Raw genomic sequence first — 24,746 nt, 5'->3', positions numbered from 1 at the left:
AATAGTTAGGTATAGCATTTTTGTGGGTTCTGTGAGTTGTTCGAGTGAATTATTGAACCTGATGGGGAGCGGGAGAGTGGGAATCATGGGAACTGCCGAATTTGTAGCCAAACAATCAGAAGTGTGGGTAGCTGGGGACCTCATTTGTGGCTGGTGTCTGTAAGGGCAGTCTTGTGGAACACAGCCCTGAAACCTGTGGAGCCTGACTCTAAATCTGGGTGGTTAGCGTCAGAATTATATTGAAGCACACCTAGTTGTGGGTTAACAGAATAGGTAACTCTCAAAAATATTCCTTGTATTCTAACTCTCTTCCCCTCCTCCCCTCACTTCTGTCTGTCTCATCCCCCTTTACATACACCACTTCCTCCTCTCCCACTGCCCAATTCCAGAATATGCTATGTTTTTCTACAGAAAACAAAAAGCCCTGTCTTTTACTTTCCTTGTGTCTAAGAAATGTTGCAGTGTTGGTCATCAGTATAAAGTTAGTGGCTTCTTCTTCCACACAGCTCTACAGAGAGAACTTGACTTAGAAGAGACTTAACTTTGATCTCAGTGTCTGGAATGGCTCCACAAGAGGTTGGCTTGGGGTGGGAGCAGCAGTGGTTGGGAAAGCGTAAACTGTAGCTCTGAACATAAAGAGGGACTTTTACTCAAGGTCTGGCTAATTTTGTCCTCAACTATTTGTAGTCAAACATACTTCACTGCCACAAGGATGATTTCCTTTCCCTCCAAATAAGAAATGCAGGTTTCTTCTGCCCTTGGCCATATTGTGTCTAGGGAGCTTTTGTCCCCTCCCTGCCTGCTGTAGACTGAATGTTTGTCACCACCACCACCACCACCCTCCCTCCAAATTAATTTGTTGAAACTCTAATCCCCAATGGGATGGTATTTGGAGACAGAGCCTTTGGGAGGTAATTAGGCCACAAGGGTAGAGTTGTTATGAGGCAATTAGTGACCATATAAGGAGACAGGAAAGAGCTTGCTTCTTCTCACTCTGCTCTCTGCCATGTGAAGACACAATGAGAAGGTGTCAGTCTGCAAATCAGGAAGCAGGCTCTCACCAGACAGCAGATATGCTGGCACTTTGATCTTAGACTTCCAGCCTCCGGAAATGTGAGAAATAAATATTTACTGTTTAAATCACCCAGTCTCTGATATATTTGTTATAATGGCAACACAAACTGACAAGGACGCTGAACTTATTGTATTTTCCCCTGAAATAACTGAAAAAATCGTGTCAAGCCCAAATATCTTTTCCTCTAATATTTCTACCCACTAGGGATTAAGTGGTAGTGATAGAAGTTTTGGTTCATTTATTCATGAACACATAATAGAATTAATATTAGACCAACCCAGTTACAGAAATACCAGGGCTATATGTGGTTACAATCTTTTTCTTAAAAATGAAATTTATCTTTTTCAAAATTTATGTAGAAAATTTACTTTATTTAAAAAGTGTATATAATATGTCCCATGATATAAAATTCTAGACATATGAGACTTTAAAACAGCATAAGGAAAATATAAATATCCATTTTATTTTCCTATATATAGTGCATTTGTTGTCTTTTCCTAGGTTTGCATTTTTCTTTATTTTCTAATCCATTTCATACTTACAGTAAAAACATTTTAAATATCGTAGACAGGTATATAGCAAAAAGTAAAAATTCCCTTCTCTCCATCCCTTCCTCAGATATTGGTGTATCCTTCCAAACTTTCAACCACATGGATACATCTTTGTTTTTTTACATAAATGGTTTCACATTATACATGTTGTTTTGTAACTTGCTTTTTTCACTGAATGCTGTCATGGAAATCTTTCATGGTATTACATGTAGAACTACTTCATTCTTTTCAATGGTAATACTGTATTCCTTGATGTGTCAATATCTATTTAGCCAATACTCTGATGATGGCTATTTAAGGTGTTTCCAACATTTTATTCTTAAAAACAATGCTGCAACAAACATGTTGATAGCTTATTTAGAGAAATGCAGTTATTATATTTACTTGCATATCCTTACACTCCTCTCTTTTTAAAAATCAGATTTTTTTTTTTTTGAGGAAGATTAGCCCTGAGCTAACATCTACTGCCAATCCTCCTTCTTTTTTTGCTGAGGAAGATTGACCCTGAGCTAACATCGGTGCCCATCTTCCTCTATTTTATATGTGGGATGCCTGCCACAGCATGGCTTGATAAGCAGTGTGTAGGTCCACTCCTGGGATCCGAAATGGCAAACCCTGGGCTGCCGAAGAGGAGAGTGTGAACTTAACCACTGCACCACTGGGTTGGCCCCTAAAATTCAGATATTTTTAATGAAAGTTGAAGCATTAAAAATGACTAATGGAATATGTGGGTAACGTGTGAAAGGGAAAGAATCAGACTTTTAATAATCCTATTTTTACCCAGTTATATTCATGTCAACAAACCAGAAAGCCATGTAAAACAAACTCTTTTTAGAGACTATGACTGAGTCAGTGGAAGACAGGTTATCTGGACTACGGCTGCTGTCTCCCTGTGGAATTTCTCAAGGGGTTCCACTTAATTTTTTAAGCACATCCTTCCTATTCCATGCCCAGAACCTGCCCAGTTTGTCTCAACTTGCTTTTAACTATCAGACCTGTCTGGGAGCAGGTGATACAAATTTTAAAAATTTAAGATGTTTCTAACAAAATGCCATTAGTCATTCAGGAAGGACCTGGGGTTGGAGGGCAGGGACGTGTGTGGGAGGGCAAACTGTCTTTCCATAACTCAGCTTTGACAAGCTCCAGACTGTACAATATATGTAGGACATGGGTTCATTAGGGTATGGTGCCAGTACAGCTTGCTCTTTATTTTATATGTGTGCATGGTGGTTTTGAACTGGTGGCTGTTGGAGTTTTCTATGGATACTTGACTTTGATTTCACTGTTTCCAAATGTGGTGTTGCTTTTGTCTAGTTAAAAAAAAATCCTGTGTTCTTATTGATCTTTAATAAAGGATATAACTACTTTAAAGCAGTTACATTATTTTCCAGATTAAGTAAATATTTCAATTAGGGAAGTAAATATCTTTAGGTTGGGAGTGTGGATAGCTCTTGTTTTTGGAGTGTGTTCTTTAGCGAACTGAATCTTGGATTGGTGGTATTACAAGCAATGTACAACAAATTTCTGGGCTATAAGTCTTAAGTCTTCACCCTGTCCTAAAAGGCAAAGGAAATTTCCAAAGTTTTTATCTTAGCAGTAAAATAGAAGAGGGGTGTGGTGAGGAATGGATGCTTGCCTTTGTTCTCAGATTATTAGCAAAGCCCAAGATACTAGCTTTCCTGCAGCTTGTTGCAGAGGTTTTCAAGTATCCCTTTTAAAGATTAAAAAAGAATTAAAGATCCCCACCTGACTATAGTTATCTTTTATTTATTCAATAGATAATGAATGGTACTCATAAGATGCTCTCATCTACTTTAATAATTGTGTTGTCCTTGATGGATGTCCAACCCAGATAGATTGGGAATTTCTAGCTTACGGCACAGTTTCTACTTAATTTTGTCTCAGGCAGGCCATGGTAAAACATAGTTGAAAAGATGTGAGTGAGCATTAAAAAAATAGCCCCTTGATAGTCTCCAAACTACCTTTAATAACAGAGTCATCCTCATCTTCCTTAATTATTCTTATCAGACCTTCTTAGAGGAGGCTTGCTACTACTAAATGCCAAAAGCAGCTTATAGGAGAAGAAATTATGTGGGGGCATGGTAGGGGGGGAAGCCCTGCACAAATATTTTTTCTTCATAATTGGAAGGGGAAGCGGGAAAGTGAACTAGAAGTAGAAATGAATCAATAAATATGATGTAAATAGTTTCACAGAGAGTGATTTATATCTTGGCAAGCCTCTCTATCTAGTACGATCCCCACGTTTTCTTTTTAGAGAAACTATGATGCTCATAATAGCAGTTTTCACTCAAAAGAAATTAATATCCAAAGATACTTGGTAATACTTGCTCTAATATCACTCTGTCCATCCACATTATATAAGACCATCAAGAGAACTAGTCCTTTGGATAAAGTCTTCCAAGCTGTGTTCTTCATGGCTTAGATTCCATCTGAACACTTCCATTAAAGATGTCACTGGTATACGCAGGAGTGAATCTGGGCTGACTTAAAGCTCCTCTCTTAAAGGCCTTTTCCTGTGGCACTGGCAGATGGATTCATTATCCTTTGGCTGAGGAACAAGTTCCATTCCATCACGTATTTCTGGTTTGCTGGACTGGCGCTCAGCATATTTCTGAAATGTGTGTTTGAAGATTAGTCCACTCTTCATTCCACTGAATCCTCCCCGCCCCACTCATGCTATCATTTCTAGTTGCTTGTATCTTCAGACTAAAACCAAAGGTCTGGTTTATACCAGTCTTAAAGTTACATTTTAACTTTAGTTATTATAGGCACTAGCACAATATTTCATAATCTAACAAGGAGTCCCAATCCACAATTTTATGTGTAAGTGAGAAGCCTCTACAAAAGGGATCCCAGGCCAAGTGTCCCTTCTTGAAATAACAGCACCTCTTGGCATTTAACTCCACTTGTTAATGAATAACTTTGTTGAATACTCAAATCAGCAAAGATGACAAGCATGTCAAAATAAAGTTCAGGTCTCACACTTCCTTCCCTTTAGGGCTATTAAACATTGACAGGCCTGTGAAATGTCCCTCTACTTTGGCCACTGACTGAAATATTCCTATAAATTGGCTATTTCAGTTTAGTGGTTCTATCTATATTTAGCTGTACATTCTAGGTTCTGGGCCAAACTCAACAACATACTAAATGAGTACACGAGCCTAATTAATATTTTAGAGGGAGAAACTCCTACTATTAAAATTACAGCTAGACCAGCAGAGGGAACAGAACTCATTTAAGGGAAAGGCTGCTTCTAGTAAACAGTGTAATTTATCATTTTTATTTTTCTATGAGAGGGTAGTAGCCATAGGCATCTGAGGAAATTTACTTTTTTTCTGAATAAGATAAGGTTAAAACCAAAACCACAATTTCTTCTTTTTCTCTTCTTAGCTAAATTTTATTGAGTAAAACACAAGGTAGTTACTCAAAGAACCAATCCTTGGCTTCCCAGTAAACATCTGCACTTCAGTATTCAGCCCTAGGTATTAGAACTATCATAAAGGTTTTCCATTTGTTTGTTTTATATAGCAAGTTAAATATTTGCTTTCTATCCTGTACTGTGATAACAAAAGCATGGACCCTAAGTAGTAGGGAGAACAAAGAGGGGGGCATTTAGAGCATAAAGAGATGTTAATGATCTCCAGTGCAACTTTCTTATTTTCCAGATGAGGAAAGATGTTATTCTCTGAGGTTCAGAGAACAGCTAAACTAGGAATTCCACAAAGCATTTAATAAAAGATAGCATTAACAAGATGGGAGGAGCTTTTAATTTATATTTGTAAGGTCTCTAAGCACTGAATAGAGATAAAAATATGGTGGCCGCATAGGGACTTAGCACCAGGCCTCTTTCCATAGGCTGCTGCCTCAGTTTAGCCAGGGTTCCACAGGCTGACACTCTGAACCCCTTCAAGAAGCGAGGCACTCAGGCCAAGCATGTGGTCTGAGGACGCTTGACCCAGCAGGATGGACACTGGAAACTGACCTGTAGCACTCTGTAATAGTAGCAGTACAGCCTGTGTGGCTGTAGCAGCTCCCTAGCAGTCAACTGCCCTTCTTTGGCAATCTTCTTGGCTTCTCCATCATTTTCCTGAAAGGTTTAAAAAGGAACAATGAATGAAAATTACTCCTGCGACCAACAAAGAAAGCAAAGGGGGAATGTGAAGTAGGACAGATGTGGGGTTGAATGTGAACAGTATGGGAGAGATGGAACACAATAAAAACACAACTTAGGAATGAGGCTACGGAAATAGGCAAAGTACTTTCCTAGACCCTTCTGTTACACAGAAATGATCGTACATGTTTGGACCTTATTCCACAGGCCCAGAAAACACCTCCCCAGTGCAACAACCCACATGCAGCCTCTGCTGTGACTATATTGGTACTTTCCTAGCCACCCAGGAAGTTTAGGCTCATTGTTTCCTCATCCCAACCCTCCCTGTTTGATATTAAAATACAAACTAGAATAGAACGAATCTTTTCATATTATAACATCTCTTAAAAGCTCTATTTAAATATGCATTTAGAGTGAAATAGTTGTTCTAAAATGTTACCAATGAAAGACTATATTGTTGTTCTAATCAAAAATTCAGTCATTAGTAGTCACAGGCTGTTCCTTCTACCATGAATAGTCCGTGTTCCTAATTACACTTTTGGAAAATAGCTAATATTCTACCACGACGCCTATAGGAAAAGCCTTTTGCAAGCAATTCTGATTCTTTATAAAGGGTCACAAAAAAGATTCTGCCTCAGGCAACCAGTTATTTCTAAAACCAAATAGTGTTTCTCAGATGCTTAGAAACAGAATGAAGTCTTATAACGGAAGGGTAAATTTTTATAGTTGCATAATAAAACACAACAGCTTTTTAATACTTTTTGTTTAAAAAAAAGAATTCTTATTTTATGGGAAACATGATTCTTGGGATGTTGTATAGCATGCACTCATTAGGAACTTGTGCCTTTTTTCTAACTGGGGAAAAGAAAAGAGTCACATAATTGCCTTAAATATTTCCTTGTGCATAAAGCACTTTAACCCTAGCCTTTTCAATCTGTATTTTACATTTGGTGTGTTCTTGCTTGTGTGTGTATGCATGAATAATAATTCCTTTAGAAAAATCTATATTTTGTATAATACTGGACTTCAAATCTAAAAATCCTCAAAAATGTTGATAGAAATTATACACAATGATCCTGATATTAATTCTTTTGATAGAAAGGAACACAAATTTTAGATAATAATTCTTTTGACTAAATTAAGTCAAATTAAATTGTGTTCTGATGGAACTCATGTAACTAATACTGATAAATTTGTTATTGCCTAAACAAACTAAAATTGCAAAAAGCGTACCTTGGCCCATTTAACTTTCTCTAGTAAATCACTGAGATTTCTTTTAATTGGAACATAATGTTTCCAAGGCTTTAGTGCCAAATAGAAATGTTCATAATACGGTGAGTCCTGTTTCAGAACGAGACTGTCGCCCAGCATGAGATATGGATATCTATAAGCAGCCACGGTCCCATCCACGTTCACTTGATACTTGTACTAAAAGATTGAAACAAACATAAACAAACAAAAATTTTAACAGTCATTTACTTCACTTCTGCTTCTCACCAACACTGTTAATACTAAATTTAAAGGAATTATTTCTCATTTTGCAAATTTGGTGTTTAGAAGTTGTATATTTTATTTTGTAACATTTTCTCTTTGTATTAAAATTGTAAGCAGGCTTTAGCAGGTCAATATTAAGAAATACAATGCATTTAAAAATAAGATGATAAATGCTTTTAGGAAATAGGGATATCTATTTTAAATATGTCTAAGTAATGGGGAATTCAGGTTTCTGCAACCAGGTTGGAAAATTATTTTCAGAAGTTCTACATTTACTAAATCTGAATATTGACAACAATTCACACTTTCATTTATACATTATTTCATTTGTTCCTTATACCCAACCTATGAAAAAGGAAGGCATTATCTCTATTGTTCAGTTTTAGAGTTGAGGAGACAGAAACCTGGAGAAGTTTAAGGACAAGTGTGAGGCTGGTGACACAGTGCATATATGTTAGATTAATAAACTTCAATTTACATTTCAAAATCACTTTTCACAGGCATTAAATTTCACTCAATTATTATTAGGTATTAGCATCCCCCTTCTTTTTTTTTACAAATGAGAAAACTAGTGTTCAGAAAAATTTGTAAACCTCTAGTCTCTAAGTCCCAATCCCATGTTCTTTTCATTATATTACACTGAGATGAACAGGCTATACTCACAGGTTTAGTAATTAATTTTTTCATAAATAATTGATACCAAGGATTTTTCTAGGCAGTCAGATTTTGTCACATTGTTCACATCTCTATCTCCTTTGAGCCTCATGACAATGCTCTGAAGGAGCTAGGCAGGCATCAGGCATGTTTAGAGGCCAGAGGCTCTAAGAGATGAAGGTCCCACAGTTAGTGGCAGAGGCAAGACGAGAGGCAGGACTGGAGGCAGGACTCAAACCCCAATTCCAGCTCCTATTTTACTTAAGTGAATTAATTTATACTCTTTCTATTTACAAAAGGCATTTGAGATCACTTTATGTAAAAGACATTTATATTCCCAGTTTATTAAAACAAATCCAAAAATAGAAAAACAGAGAAATAAATCCACCAAAACTCTAGCTTAATCCTTGTACTATATTTTGGGTATTAAATATGGTTCTGAGCTATTTGGTATACAAAGTTAGCAACAACAATAACAACAAAAAAACAAAAAGGAAACCACAATGAGTTTTGTAACTCCCTATGCCTGATATTAAAGTATGTGTCAGTTCACAAGAAAGGAGAAATATGCCCAAGCTCAACCATTTAGTACATTTTTAACACAAGTTTATCACTTCATATCCAGACAGGAAGACGTAAGTGCAGACCTTAAAGAAATCAAAGAAACCTATCAATTTAGCTTTTCCAAGCTCCTTTTCTTTCTCTTGGAAAAAGAAATATCCTGTAATTCCTGCATCTAGTAGCTGTGGATTTTCTTTGGCCAGCTGCACCAACTGGAGCCTCTCCTCTCGGCTGTCTCGACCTCTGAAGAAAGCTTTCTCTGTTTTATTGATCCAGGAAGGCCCTAGAAGTTTGAGACCATAAAAAAAATATGACTATGAATCTGAATTTTTTCATGGTAAGTATAATCATCTTTAATCTACCATTGTCAGTTTAGATGTTAAAGCTCTTTTATCACAACTCATCTTCTAAGGTAGATGCTATTTCCAAAAAATATGAGATCAAGTCTCAATTTGCCTGAGATACTTTCAAGGTTAGACTTTTAGAAACAGTCCTCTTCTGTGCTGTATCATAGAGGTGAATGCTCTAATTTGTCCCATTTGTGTACTTGTGAAAGTTCCTTAAATATTGGGTTTATGTTGTATTAGGAAATATGCAAAATAATGCTGAGTCAAGTTCAAAGCAAAAGGAGATTCAAGCACAACCAGAGGCATGCACAACTAGAAGACACAACTATGTACTGGGGGGCTTTGGGGAGAAGAAGAAGAGGAAAAAAAAAAGGGAGATTCAATGATTGGCCCACTCACCAAGGCATTAGCTTCTTCCATCTTTTGTGCTTCACAATAAAAAATGAGCTAGGCTTTTGTTCTTAGACAGGGTGACCAGAAAAAACTATATAACTAAGTACACCCACACATCTTTAATCCTTATTTTGCTCAGAAAAGTGAGCATATCACTTTTGAATGCAAGAAAGATTTTTTCTAATATGCTGTTAAAAGCAAATATATATGTATAACTCAACTATATATATATACATAAAAATATACACACACACATATATATTTTTATCCTCTATTTCCTGGAAGGGAAATATTTTAGAGGAATGAATTTAAATCTATTTCTATTATTCTAAAGAGAGATCATTAGTTAACACCTGTCAGTGTTCTAAAGGATAAATCATAAAACAGAGAAATCGGAGGGGGTCAATCTCTACTATCTTAGCACACTTTTCAGGAATTCACTGTTATCAAATAAAAAGTAGATGAGTTTTCACTTCACATTATCTTTGGGTAGTTTACAAAGAATCTCTGGTCTCGGCTGCTAAATAAGTCCACCAAACCACAATAAACAGAAAGAGAGGCTAGAAAGAGGAGACAGGGCTTTTTCTACTCAGGAAGTTCAGTTTAATAAAAAGGTATGTTGTACCATAACTCTAAGGCCATCAAAGAGGAGGTAAGGAATTCAGATTTTAAAGGATCAAGAGAGGCAGAAAGAGGAAAGGGGAGAATTCCTTACAAAGTGTCAGAGGTAGTAATTCCAAATTATACTGCTATCACAATTCTTGTACATCTGCATATAATTTTATATTTGCCAAAATGCTCTCTGACTTCATTCAGCAATAGAAAGGTATTGAAGTCAGAATTAAGTGACAATTTTACAAAATATATTTTTTAAAATGGTATTTATAAGTGACAACTCAAAGCAGACTCAGTTATGGTAGGTTTGGATATTACCAGCCTAACCCACATATCTTTAATTTTTTGAGTTAGAAGAATCTGAAACAAACCACTTCAGAGTTTAGCGTGCTGCTTTTCTTTTTTCTTGGTTAGAAAAGAAGAACGATGGTTATTTAAACGTATACCTTTACTCCCTCTGACTGAACATTCCCTTCACCTTTTTGTGTGTGTGAGGAAGATTGGCCCTGAGCTAACATCTGTGCCAATCCTCCTTTATTTTATGTGGGATGCCACCACAGCGTGGCCTGACAAGCAGTGCTAGATCCACGCCCAGGATCCAAACTTGCGAACCCTGGGCCACTGGGCTGCCCCTCCTTCTATCTTTTTACCTCTACACTTTTTCTTAGAGAATTAACTTTAATTCACCTGTATTTCCCTGAATAGAAAGGAGATCATTTGTAACACCTCTCATTGCTTCAAGTGTGGAGTGGGTGATGTCATATGTTGGGAGGATAACATCTCGTGAATCCAGAGAGCCACACCATGAAATGATAGGTAAAGGGCCAGGGGTTTCATTGACTTTTCGATGCTCCAAGGGCCAATCTCCAAGATTAACATAAAATTCTAAATCTGGGAGAAGAACCTAAATAAACAAAAGAATAAACATCAGTGCTGGGAAGGTCTCAGTCTTTGTTACTAAATGCTTCAGTTCTTTGGCTTCTTAATTATTTCTAATAAAACTGAACATTTGAAAATAGTAGAAGAAAGAAGAATGCCTCTTGCTCAACAGTAGTATCAGAAAATCAAGGGTGAGGCTGGTACATGGCAAATTCACTGACCAGGAGTCAGCTACCTCTATTCAGAGATGGCATTCAAAACTGTTTTTAGTATTACAGATATGAAAATTGTGTAGAAAAGTAGGGATGAGTGGCTTCAGGCACCCTTTCTGCTAGCTGCCTAAGTGCAAATCTACAAAGTGAGACACGAGCCCTTGTTTTCCTTCACTATCAAACTGCTTTATAATATCTAAGTTTGCTTCTGGAAACTGCCACTCCATATCCATCCCCAAGGTCAATGCCTTAGTTTAAGCCTTTATCATCTCTTGCTAGATTGTTGCCATAGTTGTTCCTTATAAGATGTTCTGATTCTAGACTCTCCCCACTCTAAGCTGCTGTTCACATTGCTGCCCGAATTTCTAAAACCCACGTTAATGTTACTACCAAGCTTAACAGAACCTTAAGCCTATAGGACAAGGTTTAAACCCTCTGGCTGGAATTCAGGGCCCCACTATCTTGCTCCAGCTTAGTTTTGAGCCTCATTCTCCATCTGCCCACATACCAGTAAACCTTAGGCTACTCTCTGAAAATGCCACCCACTTTAATATGTAATTCTCTTCACTTGGAATGTTCTTCTACTTATTCACTTAGCAGTCTCCTTTCTCATCCTTCAAACTCAGATCCAATGTTACCTCCTCTGTGACTTGCTCTCCTCAGGCATTTTAACCCTGGGTACCTACTTTTCTTACATGCCTATCATGCAGTGGTACAATTACTTGTTTGTATTCACATCCCGGTCTTACTTCCACATAACAAAAACAAGTCCCATTAGAGTGAGCCGCTCAAAGACCAGAGTTGAGTCTCATTTATCTTAGATTTCTTCCCAGTCACCAGGCAAAGAACCCAGAACAGAAGGGAAGGGCAAGGGATATGACTACTCACCCTATTACTTTCCTGCTCGTTTATAATCTCATTAATAAACTCCACATCAGAAGCTATCACCATTGAGCAGAGTCTCTCAGTCTTGGCACTATTGACATTTTGGTCTGGGTAATTCTTTGCTGTGAGGGGCTGTCCTGTGCATTACAGGATGTTTAACAGCATCCCTGGCCTCCACCCATGAGGGCTGGTAGCAACCCCCGAGTTGTGACAAGCAAAAATGTCTCTAGACATTGTCAACTGTGCCCTGAGTGGCAAAACTATCCCTAGTTTAAAACCACGTGAGTACAAGATACAGGAATACAGGGCAAGGTGGACTGGTGACAGCTCAGGAAGAAAGCACCACCTTTAGGATCAGGCGCCCATAATACGCTCATATGCTCTTATTGTGGGCTGATGGGGAGGTGGGAGGCGGCTGAAATTTAAAATAAGAATTGATGGCAGCCACATATTCAGCATATTTTGGAAACTGTATAACTCCCCCCAGGAAAAAGTTGGCTTTTGTTTTAGAAAACTACCTTGATGGTCTTTCTAGGTGAACACGGTGAAAAAAAAAAAAAATGCCCGTCCTCACCCTTCACTCTGCATGGTCAAGAAGAAGGAAGAAGAAAAGGCAGTTTGAATTGCTCTGCTTAAGAGTTCCACAAATGTGGAAAGAGGGGTTGAATAGAGGGATGGAGGGCAGTTATTGGGGGGTGGAGAAGTCTTCTGAAAGATGCAGGGCCCAAGCCATATTTAGTAAGAAGCTAAGACATGAAGATCAAGGACAGCCAGTGAGAAATTCCCAGAGGCAAGGATGACTGAGTCTGATTAATATAGGGATGTCTATTTTTAAATGTTAGGGTTTTTGTTTGTTTTGTTCTGTTTTTTACTATGCACCAGTACAAAATAACCTCTCTGCTACCCCAACCATCAACAACACTATCTTTTAGAGGCTCTTAGAGTAAAACAAGGAAAATGTATTCTAAGTTCAAGTCATTTTGAGGTGACAAAAACAACACAGCTGCACAAAGTGACATCTGAATGGAAGGAGTATTCAACAGAAACAAAGAACTTCAATAAGTGACCTTGAGGCTATAAATATCTGGGAGTTCATAGACACCTTGGGAGTGCCTTGTTTCACCTGCTTACCTGGGATGGGGGTAAGTAAGCTATTTCATTCAAATATTAAAGGAAAGAGAAATCCATAAAGGTGGAGAACCTACAAAGAGTCAGGTGATAGACATCTTAGATGCACATTTCCAAGCCTAGAATCCATTTCCATCCTTTGCCATTATTATTTTAAGCATTTAAATGTTATAATGCAATAATTAAACTATATTGTTTTTGGAATAGATTAATTCATTCTCATACCTTTCTTGCCAGTGACAGCAAAATCTCATCAGAGAACATTTTGAAGTCCGTGTACTTCCCTAAAGATCTCCGGTAGATGTGGTTATTGAGAATCGTGTAATGAACAATGGCGCCCCTCTCATCCCCAAACCTTTTAGGAACTTCATTTAGCATCTGCTGGAGATTGATGCTGGGAAAAGATGCAAAATCTTTTGCAATCTGTGGTTCCTTGGTTGGACAAGACAGGGTTTTCTGCCAGGCCTGAGGATCCTCTTCTGGACACTCACAGTATTCATGGTACACGGGTCCTAGGGAAGGCAAAGCACGAACAATGCCACGCTCCATTAACAAGCACCACAACACAGAGAGTTGTTTCTGCACCTGATGTGAACATAGGACGACTTTTGGTGAATTCTAAGATTATCCAGACAGGGATAATCTGCTTTAAACAAATCAGTGGTAAAGTAGTTATGTCAGAGTCCTTTGCTTCCACTTTCTGTCCCCCTTTCACAGCCCCCTAGAGAACCTATTATAGTGTATGCTCTCTCCCAATACAACCTGTTCTTGGTCAATTAGCTGATAAATTCATTTCAGTGAGGTATATGTGGATAATGAACATAAAACAACTTACCTCTTAACAAGGAAAAAGAGAATGTATTACTTTTCAGGCTTTATTATATAGTAGGGGTGGTGATTTTTTAAGACAAGTTGGGGTGAACTCCTCTAAGTCCCTAAAATCACCTTCATCAGCATGTCTCAAAGAGGAAATGTGTACCTCAGGGGCCTCTGGCAGTGTAATTTTAAAGTGCCCAGCCACAAGTATAAAACTTCTCTGGAGACTCATTTAAAAAAGAGTATATGTAAATTTTATCTTATTTTGAAATATATCCATATTTATTTTAATATAAAAAAACCTTTAAAAATTATTTAAGTTTCTTGAAGATTTCTACTTCAAACCAAGACAAGCAACATGGACCAATTTACCCTCCTACCTAAAATTACCAAAAAAAACAGACAAAATATACGAAACAACAGTTTTTAAGACACTGGACATCAGGCAGTGAAGGACAGTGAGTCTGAGAGATGGGAAACAAGTAAAGTGAACTCCACAATTCCTCAAGTGTACTGCCTAAGAGAGTTTCCAAGTTGTGGAACAGGGAGGAGAAATCTAGGCAGCGCTCAGAAGTCTCACTGAGTTGAGGAAACAGAGCTAAAAGTCCAGGGAGATCAACGCAGCTAGAATTTGTAGGGGAGACTCTCTGAAAGGAAAGAGCTGCACAGAGAACTCCAGAGATCTGCACAAGGTTCCTCTCAAGTATTTAGGGTACTGATCAGTGTATACACGTGTGGAAACTATCCAAGACAGGGAAAGAACCTTCCAGAATTAGAGGCAACAGCACCCATTGTTCATACAGGGCTGGGAAGAGTGCCTATTTACAACAGCCAGACTGGAAAGCATCCTAAATCACGGAGCTTGGGTAGAGTATGCAAAGAGGTATTGTCTGAGTAGTGGGGAGTAATTAGATCTAGACTAAACATGGCTCTGGTCCTGCCTCATAAATTGTAGAAGCAAAATTCGAAAGGTTCAAACTATTTCCAAGTAATTTAACTGCATCCCAGAAAAAAAGCTCAAACAGATGAGAAAGCATCCAGAGATGAAAAATACACTGAATGGAATTAACGACAAATTGGACATTGCAGAAGAAAAGATTAGTGAACTTAACAGTATAGTAATAGAAACTATACAAAATGAAACGGAGGGGAAAAAAAGAAGTTAAAAAATGAAAAGAGCATCAATGAGCTGTGGGATAATTTCAAGTCTAAAATATAGGTAATTAGAATTCTTGGAGGAATTCTGAGGTAGAATAGAAAAATATTTGAAGAAATAGCCAAAATTTTTCTAGATTTAATGAAAACTATAAACCCAGAGATCCAAGAAGCTCCACAGACCCCAAGAACAAGAAACACGAAGAAAACTACATCAAAGCACATAATCAAATTGCTCAAGACAACTGAGAAAGAGAAAACCTTTAGGCGCACAGAGGAACAAAGACATGGTTGATGGCAGATTTATTGCTGGAGATGATGCAAGCAACAAGATAGTGGAGCAACATCTCCAAAATGTAAAAGGAAAACATTAATGATCAATTATATACCTAGCAAAAATGTCTTTCAAAAACAAAGGCAAAATAAAGACTTTTTCAGACACTCAAAAGCTAGAAGAATTCATTAGCAGTATTCTCACACTAAAAGAAATGTTCATGGTAATCGTTAAGGCAGAAGGCAAACGGTACTAGATGGAAATATGTATTTATGCAAAAGAATGAAGAATATTGGAAATGGTAACTACCTGGGTAAATACACAAGATTTTTTTCTCTTATCATTTAAATCTCTTTAAATTATTTATTTTTCTTTCTCTTAAAATTTCACATTAAACTGAGCTTCAGGAGGTATGTATGCCATGATTACTCTGTTGCGCAGGACTTTAAGGTCATCATAACCCATTCTGGAAGTCATGTGAAACACACACAAGGCTGGCTCTGGATTACGTGATAATCACTTACCTTTCAAAATATAGGGAGACTGAGCCACATGTTCATCACCATAAAGGACCTCTATCTTCAGCCCTTCATTGACAGTTTCATACATCCTATATCGCATCAAAAATGTTCCATCATTCCTGTCCAAAGGTTTAGGGATGTGAATCCGGACTAACTCTTTAGGTGAAAGAGATTTGATTACTACTTTGAATAGTGTTTGACCTGAAAGAAAAAAATATATATATATAAATAACTCTACTACTTCATGGTTATTTTGTATTAACAATTATTGGATAGCTATCTCTACACATAAGTTACTTTTTTTAGCATCAATGGTAAACAAAATCATTTTAGTTTGGAAGATCCTTGAGGCCAGGAACTATGTGTTTATGTCTTCAAATCAAGGACCTGACTCAACATTGATTCATTAGTCATTCAGTAAAGATTTATTGAAGGAAAATAATCAATTCATAAAAAAGCAAGGAAGAGATTAACTTTTTGTCTAGTTGATCTTTTCTACTTTGGCTGAGTTTTAAAGCCTAGGTAGTTAAAAATCCATGAACTCTTAGAATGGCAGAGAACTAAGGTAATCCCATTTTCTCCTTGTAAAATATATACACGCTTTCTTTGTAAACCATTTCAATATCTAATAATCCTCATTTCTAAGACATTTTCCTTTTGCTAACCCAAATTTCAAGCTATACTTCTACTTCCTTAAGTAGAGAGAGATTACACCTAGCTACCAGATTCTGTGCACAAATGCATCTACACGTGCACACATTCACACATCTTTGTAACTGCTAGAGTTTACTTCTCTAAGCTTGTTTCCTCAAACTGAAATGAAACAGTCATCCTAGATGATCTAGCATCCCTTTCAACTCCAAAATTCTGTGGGTTTTCTGTTCTAGGATAAATAATATCTACTTAACAAACTTTCCCTTCTCTTTTTGCAGTATATTAGCTGACTTATTTAGCCTTTGAAACAACACTGTTGTGATTAATGTTACTGTGGCCCGGGAATAAACACTGGCATACCTTTTTTTCAGAGTGCAGAGCATATATGCCTACACTCAGCGCAGATCTGATCCTTAGGAGCTTTAAGAATAAAGATTAGTTAACGTCCTAACCACAGCTAATCACCATATCAAAGGGAAATGTTAAAAAAAAGTGATGAATCCTCTGAAATCCACAGCCCTAGCAAATAATATGCTGTGATCTCACTTCTATCATATGATGAAAGTAAGCATATTTAATATATATTTTTTGAAATTACTGAAAAAAAGTTTGTTTCTCCTATTCTTAGTTTCTAAATCTAGTGAGTGAAGTTTTCACTTCCTTCGGATCTTCAACGGTTTTATTGTTTTCTTGTGGGTCAGGAGAAATGTTTCTCAGCCTCTTCAACTTGGTAATAGTAACGTAGTATCTGACATCTTGCTATTAAATAATTTAGTACCTAACACATACATTTTAGGATCCTTGAAACAAGCGTGGAAAACAAGTCTGCTAAAATAAGTGAACTCTAATAGATAAACAGGGGTGTTGTATAAAAAAATAAGGTAATAATTTAATGTGAAATTATTTAGTGTTGGCCAATTACCTGAAATGTTTAATGAAATACATAAGTTATTGCTGTGTTATTTCCCACTTTGTTTCAGAAAGGCAACGTGGTATGGTAGACTGAAAATCAGGAATTCAGAGCCTGGGAACTAGAAAGCCATTTCCATGATACCCTCCCCAGACTGGAAACTGTAAAGAAAAGTTTTCTTGTGTCCTGATCAAATAGTCCTGTTCTCCATAAGTTTATGATTTTAAATAAACAGAACAGATATAAGACAAGCATATTAATGATTGTGTGATTTTTTGGGTAGAGCACGATTTATGGATGAAAACTAGCTCCAAAACACTTCATTATTTTTAAATTGAAAGTATTGTACTAGATCTCTATGGTCTCTTTCAGTTATAACATATTTTTGTCTCTGAAATAACATTTAAAAGTTATATTTCAAAATGTAAGTATAAAAATAGAATATAGCCATTGGAAATACATATTTTAAAGTTTGATTATTTTTACAGTAGTCTTTCATGCCTGTGTTATTGTTGGCATGAAATTAATATTAGAATCAATGCAAAATAATAATGATCAGGACTGAAATAGAAATAAACAATTCTAACCTCATAAAAGAGAAAATGAGAATGGTGCAATTTCAAATTGCTTCAGATGGAAGGAATGTGAATTCTTGTTTGTCCCGGGGCCAAGATAATGGAACAGAATTGAAGCTCAGCTTGTTTTTTTACTCCACAAATTCAAAATTCATCAAATGAGAAAGAAGAGACTATGTAGACAATCAAAAATTTTAAAAATTCACTTATTTAGCACTTGTTATGCGCAAGTCCCTCGGCTTGAGACTTTTGTATGCCTTTTGTCTTATTTATTTCCTACAAGAACTTGTGAGGTAGGCATTTGTTATCCCGCTTTACAGATCGGGAAATCAAGGCTCGAAGAAGTTAAGTAACTTGCCCACCATCACATATACAACGATTAGCAGAGCCACTGTTTGAACACAGCTTGAATCTTTCTTCTTTCAAAGCCCATTCTGAACTAACATCCTCATTTTGTGCAATGTTGACGTATAAATTCTCAGAATTCAAAATTGGAGAAATAATCTCAGCCACTCCTGGTACAATGAAGTCATTCCCCTCCCCTGTTGTTTGGGAAGTTTATTAAGGCTCTGTAGTTGCAACAAAATTAACCCCATCACATGGCCAAGGCAGCAGAGTCCAACAAGGTCAAGTTGTTATGCCTTGAGGCTAAATGGAAATCCTCCAAAAATGTCCGGTTGCCTGCTAACGATGGACACTCTCCAGGAGTTTACTGAAAACTGATGCACGACAACCGTATTATGGGTGATTCGATTAAAGAGAAAGAGCATTCAACTAGGTATTCAAAGGGTTGGATGTCTGGTCTTGGTTTCAACACTTGTTAGCTGTGGGGCCATGGGCAAGACATTTTAGCTTCATTGAGTCTCATTTTCTTATCTGTAAAGTGAAGAAAATAGTATCTATCCTTCCTACTTCACAAAACGATTAGGGAGAACAAATTAAATAGGGCACAGTTTAAAACACTAAAGTGCTACACAACTAGGACGTAAGATTATTTTATGAAGATATCATTACTGATGAAGGTACAGGAAAACTGAATAGAAAACGAGTATTCCTATCCTACTGTCTTGACATATGCCAACCACCCTCCCTCCACCCCTTCTTTCTTTTCTTCTACAATACTTAGTGAGCATCTCTGCCAGACATTGTGCTGGATGCCAGCAATATAACAGTATCAACATGTTCTGACTACATTCATAATAGAAGGAAACACTCAATTTAAGTCAGATGGTAGTGAAAATAAAGCTATTAGGTAGGATTTTTCCCCATCCAAGGTCATGGAGCCCCTAATTTCTGTCTGTGGACTCCAGTTTGAGATCCCCTGCTTTAGACTATTCAAGTTCACAACATGTTTGCTATCCAGGTATCTGGAGATATGCAGCATAATAATGGTATTCAGATAAATGCCACACTGTTAAATGGGAGTGACAATTAATAAGGGAGTCTTGGTAAGTCATGTAAGACAGTCTATAGGTTGAGGAAAATTTGCCTTTTTTCAATTAGTTCTTGGAGAAGGAAAAATTTCAAGACTTACAGGTGAATGATGATGGCAAAAGATGTAGGGAACTGGTTGGACAAGCTTTTCAGAAATATAGGACAGCCTTTTAAATGGAAGATAGAAATCAAGTGGCCTAAAAGAAAACAAGTAGAATCTAAGGGAATGAAAGTGAGGTTGTCTGAAAAGACTTGGTGAAAGTCTTTGGTTTTTCGCTTTTTTTTTTTTTATGACTTTTTTTGTGTGTGTGTGATTATAAAAGCATTATGATCATTTTGGGGTAATATTTTCTTGGGAAAAAGAAGAATGATAAAAATTCCTTACTTTCTTGCTATAACCACAGCTAACACTGATGAGCGAGGTACAGGTTCGTTTATTTATTACAAAATTAGAATGAAACTATATAATTTCTTTCCTGTTTATTCCATCCTTAACCTAGGATAAGCATTACTAAATAATCTTTTAAAACGTTACTTTAAAAAAATATTTAATTGCAGTAAAAAACACATAACATAAAATTGACCATCTTAACCACTTTAAGTTTATAGTTCACTGGTGTTACGTATATTCACATTTTTGTGCAGCCAATCTCTAAGCTTGTTTCTTTTTTCATTTTGCAAAACGGAAACTCTATATCTATTCAACAACTTCCCATTTCCCTCTTCCTCTCAGCCCCTGACAACAGTTTCTATGAATTTGACTACTTTAGATATGTCACATAAGCAGAATCTAAAATGTTACTTTTAATGACTGTCAAATATTCCATCACGTGCACGTACCATACTTTATTTAGTAATTACTTTATAGCTGGCTATCTAAACTTACTGTAATAAATAATTATAATACTGCAAGAATATCCTTGCATATAAAAATCTTTGACCACATTCTGATCATTTTCTCAAGACAGATACCTGGAAATCAGATCACCAGATTAAAGGGCATGGGCGTTTTTTGTAAATGACATTTTAAAAAAATTACATTTTCTAATTGTTGAAACTTTTTGGTACGTGTGTGGGGCGGGGGGGGGAGGGGGGGGGAGGGGAGACTGGCCCTGAGCCTATTTTCCTTTTGCTGGAATAAGATTGTCAGTGAACTAACATCTGCAGCAATCTTCCTCTATTTTTTTTATGTGCTGCCACATGTGTTTTACAGCACGGCTTGATAAGCAGTGCATAGGTTTACCCTGGCGATCCCAACAGTGAACCCTGCACCTTCAAAGCGGAGCTGGCGAACTCAACCACTATGCCACCTGGCAGCCCAAAACTCATTTTTTGTACATTAGGTTTGTAAAAGCTTAAGATTCTTGATACATTTGGAAAATTACTTTCCAGAAACATTTGACCAATTTGTGCTTCCACCTGCAGAGCATGAAGGTCACTGAGAGGATCTCATCGCTGCCTTAACAGCTTTGAGTGTTAGCGCTTAAAAAAAAATCTTTGCTAATATTTTTAGATTAAAAAATGGAATTTTATCTGAATTCACAGTTCCTTCATTAATAGTAAGATTAGCAGTATTTCATTTTGGATCGTGTAATTTTCTTTTTCACGAATAAATTAATTTTTTCTTAGTTTTCCACCTTCTTTTCTTTATAAAGTCTCCTCAATATAACACTATAAAATTAATTTTAGAAAAGAAAGAAAATAATAAGGAAGAAAATACACCCCATAGTGAAAGACTTGAAATCTGGGTTTGAGAATATTTTCTTCTGATCCTTAGGGACATGGAAAATCTTTCCAAAACTAAAAAACTAGTTATAGTTTTCCACTGGCAGCGACAGAGGCACTGGCTTCTTCTGATTGCCTCTGTTGATGAAGCAGGGTGCCAGTGGGCTGGACATAAATTAGACACAAATTAGCAAATCCTGACTGGCAACAACTTGAAACCAGCAGGACAAGTTGTAAGAAGTTGTAAAGGCAAGATGCGAAGGAGAACGTGGGAGGAGGACTGGCCAGAAAGCATTCAGGACGAGATCCATCCTCGTAGAGGGAAAACCGAATGAGTCCTACTGAGTTTCACTAATTCCTGCAATCCGCTTTCAAGAACTCAAAACTATAAGAAAATAAAAATCTAGCATGCAAAACTGCCTCCTTTCTGCCCACTGCTCAGACACGTCCTCTGTGCAAGAGTTAGCTGTTTCAAACCCATGAGGCCTAAACAATGTAACGCGATTCTTGGGCTCGATGACTCAACACGTGAAGTCACTCCCGGCCTGCTATAACAGTTCAGACTTCTAAGCCGGAGGTGGAAAGACCATCTCCAACATGAAACTCACATTGCATTCATTAACACTCTGGGCGCCATCCATTCCGGACTGGCCCTCGGAGTTCATTCATTCATTCATTCAACAGACTTTTGTTGAGACTACCTCGCCGTTTGTGTCCAGGGAGGAGGCGAGGAAGAGGAGGTGACCAGACCCGAGGGAGGGCGCCACGCCGCGGGGAAAGGCGCCACGCAGGCGGCGGGCGGATTCCCGAGAAGCGCGGAGCGGCGGGGACGCGCGGCGGGGACGGGAGGGAAGCGGGCAGCGGGGCGCGGGAGCCCGCGGCTGAACGCTACCTGGGGGCGAGCGGGTGAGGTTTTGGCCCTCCGAGGTGACGGCCTGCAGGTAGAAATAGCGGACGGGCAGAACGACGCCCGCTTGCAGCCCGGGCCCCCACACCAGGCTCCTTGGCGCGCTGACCGGCGCCTCGGGGGCCCCCGCGGCCACGAGCAGGGCGAGCGGCAGCGGCAGCAGCAGGGCCCGCGGGAGGCGGCGCATGGTCGCCGGGCCGCTGCGGTCCAGCTCGGCGGCGGCGGGGAGGGGCCAGGAGCGCCACGGCCGGGGCTGCGCCCACCCCGGGGCGGGCCCGCGCGCCGTCGCCGCTGTCCCAGCCCCCGCTCTCTCCCGGCCGGAACGCAGGGGCGCAGGATAGTCGCCTGCCTCACGCAGCGATAGACACATCCCCACCTCTCCCCTGCCGCGCCGATCCCATTAAGACGGGGATCCAGGGGCGGACACACAGACCAAGGGAGCGAGTCTGTGCCCTTGATCGCCAAGGCCTTGACACGCCAGGCCCCCACCTCTGGTTGCCTGAGTTTGTCAGCTGTTTAAAGGAAACCGTTTTAAAAAGATACAAACAGTGGTGATTGCCATGGGAGGAGAGAATGGGCCCAGCAGCGAAGAACAGCCATGGCGTTCAGGGAAATGCCTTTAAACATGGAATTTCACTGGGTTTGCAAGATGCAGAGCAAATGTCACGCCCTGCTCAGCTCCCGACACCACCTCTCACAGCCTTCTGTTCACACCAGTGGCGTGTATGAGTCCGTTATTTCTTTTCTGCTCTCTCACTGGATGGTGATTCCTCCATTCTCCCTAATCCCCTTCCCCCTTCACTTCGCTTCTTTTGATAAGTGTTTACTGAGCATCCGCTGAGTTTGCGCCAAGCCCCAAGAGAGGAGCGAGGAGCGGGCACTGGGGTAGCAGAAGTCAGGGTCGAGGCCTGGCCTTGAGCCTGGTGGGTGAGCTTCACCTCAAAGTCAGGAAGCTCCTGTCTCCTGTAATTGATGAAGAATGGTTGGTCTTGGCCACACTTTAAAAGTTGGAAGTTGGATCTGCTGGGAAGAGACAGACAGTCGTCTTAAGAACTGGAAGCCACTGTGTGCCTCCCTTTTCTGACCGTTATATTCACTCTTGTTATTTTTCCTTCTTGTATCTGCTTATGGTTTTGATAAAAATAATAAGAATAATAATAATTTTTCACATATTGGGGTATATGGGGAAGCCATTCTAGTTTAAATCTGATTTGACCTAAAACTTGTTTTTCCCAGAGCAGCCTAATTTATGGCCCGCCAAACATGCTTGGTACCTCTGCTTCAAACATTTTCCCAAAGCAAAGAATGCACTCTTTAAAGATGGGGATGATCGTCTCCCTTTCTCGGACGCCAGTACCAGTGTTTCTTTGAAGATAAGCTTTTCTTCCCAGAAATCCAAGTTCAAATTGACCGGCTGTGTACATGCTGAACTACAGCAAAACATCTCCTTGTGGCTTGGGGAAAAAAAATTGTATTCCTGTCCCGCTCATCGTATGTTCTTTGTTCTGAAACGGTATATAACCATGCTGTAAACCACCCTTCTCCCGAGTGCTTTCTTCCCTGGAGAGGATAACACTTCTGGGCTAGACCTCAGCATTGGCTCACCAAGTATCAATAAAAATCACTCTATCTTTCTTATCTATAGATTGGTTATTGATTATGTGCGTCAACAGTTTGAATCTATTCAAAGGAAATAAGGATTCTTATCAAGCTGAGTGGGGGTGGGGATCACATCTCAGAACCGGCCCAGGTTTTCTACACCCTCTTGGCATTTTCTCAATCCAAAAATGCCAGAATCAGGTACCCGGGGGCGCTGTTCATCTCCTGGCTTTAACTGGGCTAGTCGGCATTCTTGCTTTGACCAAGTTTTGCCAGGGCAAAATCTTTCTCACATTTTCATGAGTTCTCTTGACCTATTTATTAATGCTTAGCAGAGATTGTACACAGTGTTCTTTGTACTCTGGAAAGATATTCAGGAACTGGTGGTATATCACTGGTAAATTGCAGAGCTAAAGTGTAGCGATATTTAGTATTATTTTCACTGCTGAAATTTTATTTTGCGGGGGTGTCTGCGCCGCTCTAAACTGAAAGCTTTGCTGTTCTCTAGCTATCACTTAAAAAAAGTTGTGTGGAACACATTTTGTTCACATTCTTTCAAAATCAAACTTAAAAAAATTTCTAGAGAAATAATCTGAGGGTTAGCTGATAATAGATGATAGTAAAATATGGCCTAATAAATTATGTGACACTTGTAGTAACACCCAGTTTTTTAAGAAAACATCAAGGAAGCCGTATAATTGTATCTGAGCACTTGTTTAGCAATGCCGAATCTGTATCAACCAGATTTCTTTCTCATCTTAATCCATATCTTAAAAAGCATATCCCTTCAGATAAACCAATGCCTTGACCAGATTCTTTATCATAAATCAAATGTCATTCACTTAAACATTTATCTAATGTCCATGTTTTAGACATTATACTTTGACTTCAACTCCTGCGGTTTAGTGGAGAAGAAGGACAGAGAGTCAATGTAAATAGTGTGATAGGGTAAAATATGGGTGTCACACTAGAATATGGGTGTCAGGAACTGTGCAGGGTCTGGGATTTAGCCATATTTACAAGCTAACAAGTTAGCCTGTTACTATTTCACGGATGCTGTCAAGGACTCCTGGGTCAGAGACAAAGAACTTTATTCTTCACTGCAAAAGTAGTAGCGAGAGATGCACGTTGGGTCGTGTAGGATCCCCACGGCCTCTGTTATGAGCTGAATTGTGTTCCTCCATAATTCATATGTTGAAGCACAAACCCCAGTACCTCAGAGTGTGACTATGTTTGGAGAGAGGGCCTTT

At 38.7% G+C, this 24,746-nt stretch overlaps 1 protein-coding gene across 3 annotated transcripts; it reads right to left on the bottom strand.

The window, feature by feature from the left end:
* Positions 1–1,517: 1,517 nt before the first annotated feature.
* On the bottom strand, positions 1,518–22,317 carry POGLUT3 (protein O-glucosyltransferase 3). Of its 3 annotated transcripts, none has more exons than XM_014853317.3 (8): positions 21,883–22,298; positions 15,696–15,893; positions 13,152–13,438; positions 10,510–10,726; positions 8,554–8,750; positions 6,992–7,186; positions 5,630–5,734; positions 1,518–4,258 (listed from the first exon to the last, which is right to left on the bottom strand). In XM_014853317.3, the coding sequence occupies exons 1-8, from the start codon at positions 22,265–22,267 to the stop codon at positions 4,133–4,135; spliced, it is 1,710 nt and encodes a 569-aa protein (XP_014708803.2). In that variant the 5' UTR covers positions 22,268–22,298; the 3' UTR covers positions 1,518–4,132. The 3 variants fall into 3 exon arrangements, with proteins under 3 accessions (XP_014708803.2, XP_044608564.1, XP_044608563.2); XM_044752629.2 differs by having other exon boundaries at positions 21,692–22,106; XM_044752628.2 differs by lacking the exons at positions 8,554–8,750; positions 10,510–10,726 and having other exon boundaries at positions 21,883–22,317.
* Positions 22,318–24,746: the final 2,429 nt, after the last annotated feature.

Source organism: Equus asinus, chromosome 20, assembly GCF_041296235.1.
Source record: "Equus asinus isolate D_3611 breed Donkey chromosome 20, EquAss-T2T_v2, whole genome shotgun sequence".
NCBI classification, from domain to species: Eukaryota; Metazoa; Chordata; class Mammalia; order Perissodactyla; family Equidae; genus Equus; species Equus asinus.
This window is presented reverse-complemented; position numbering and strand designations above follow the sequence as displayed.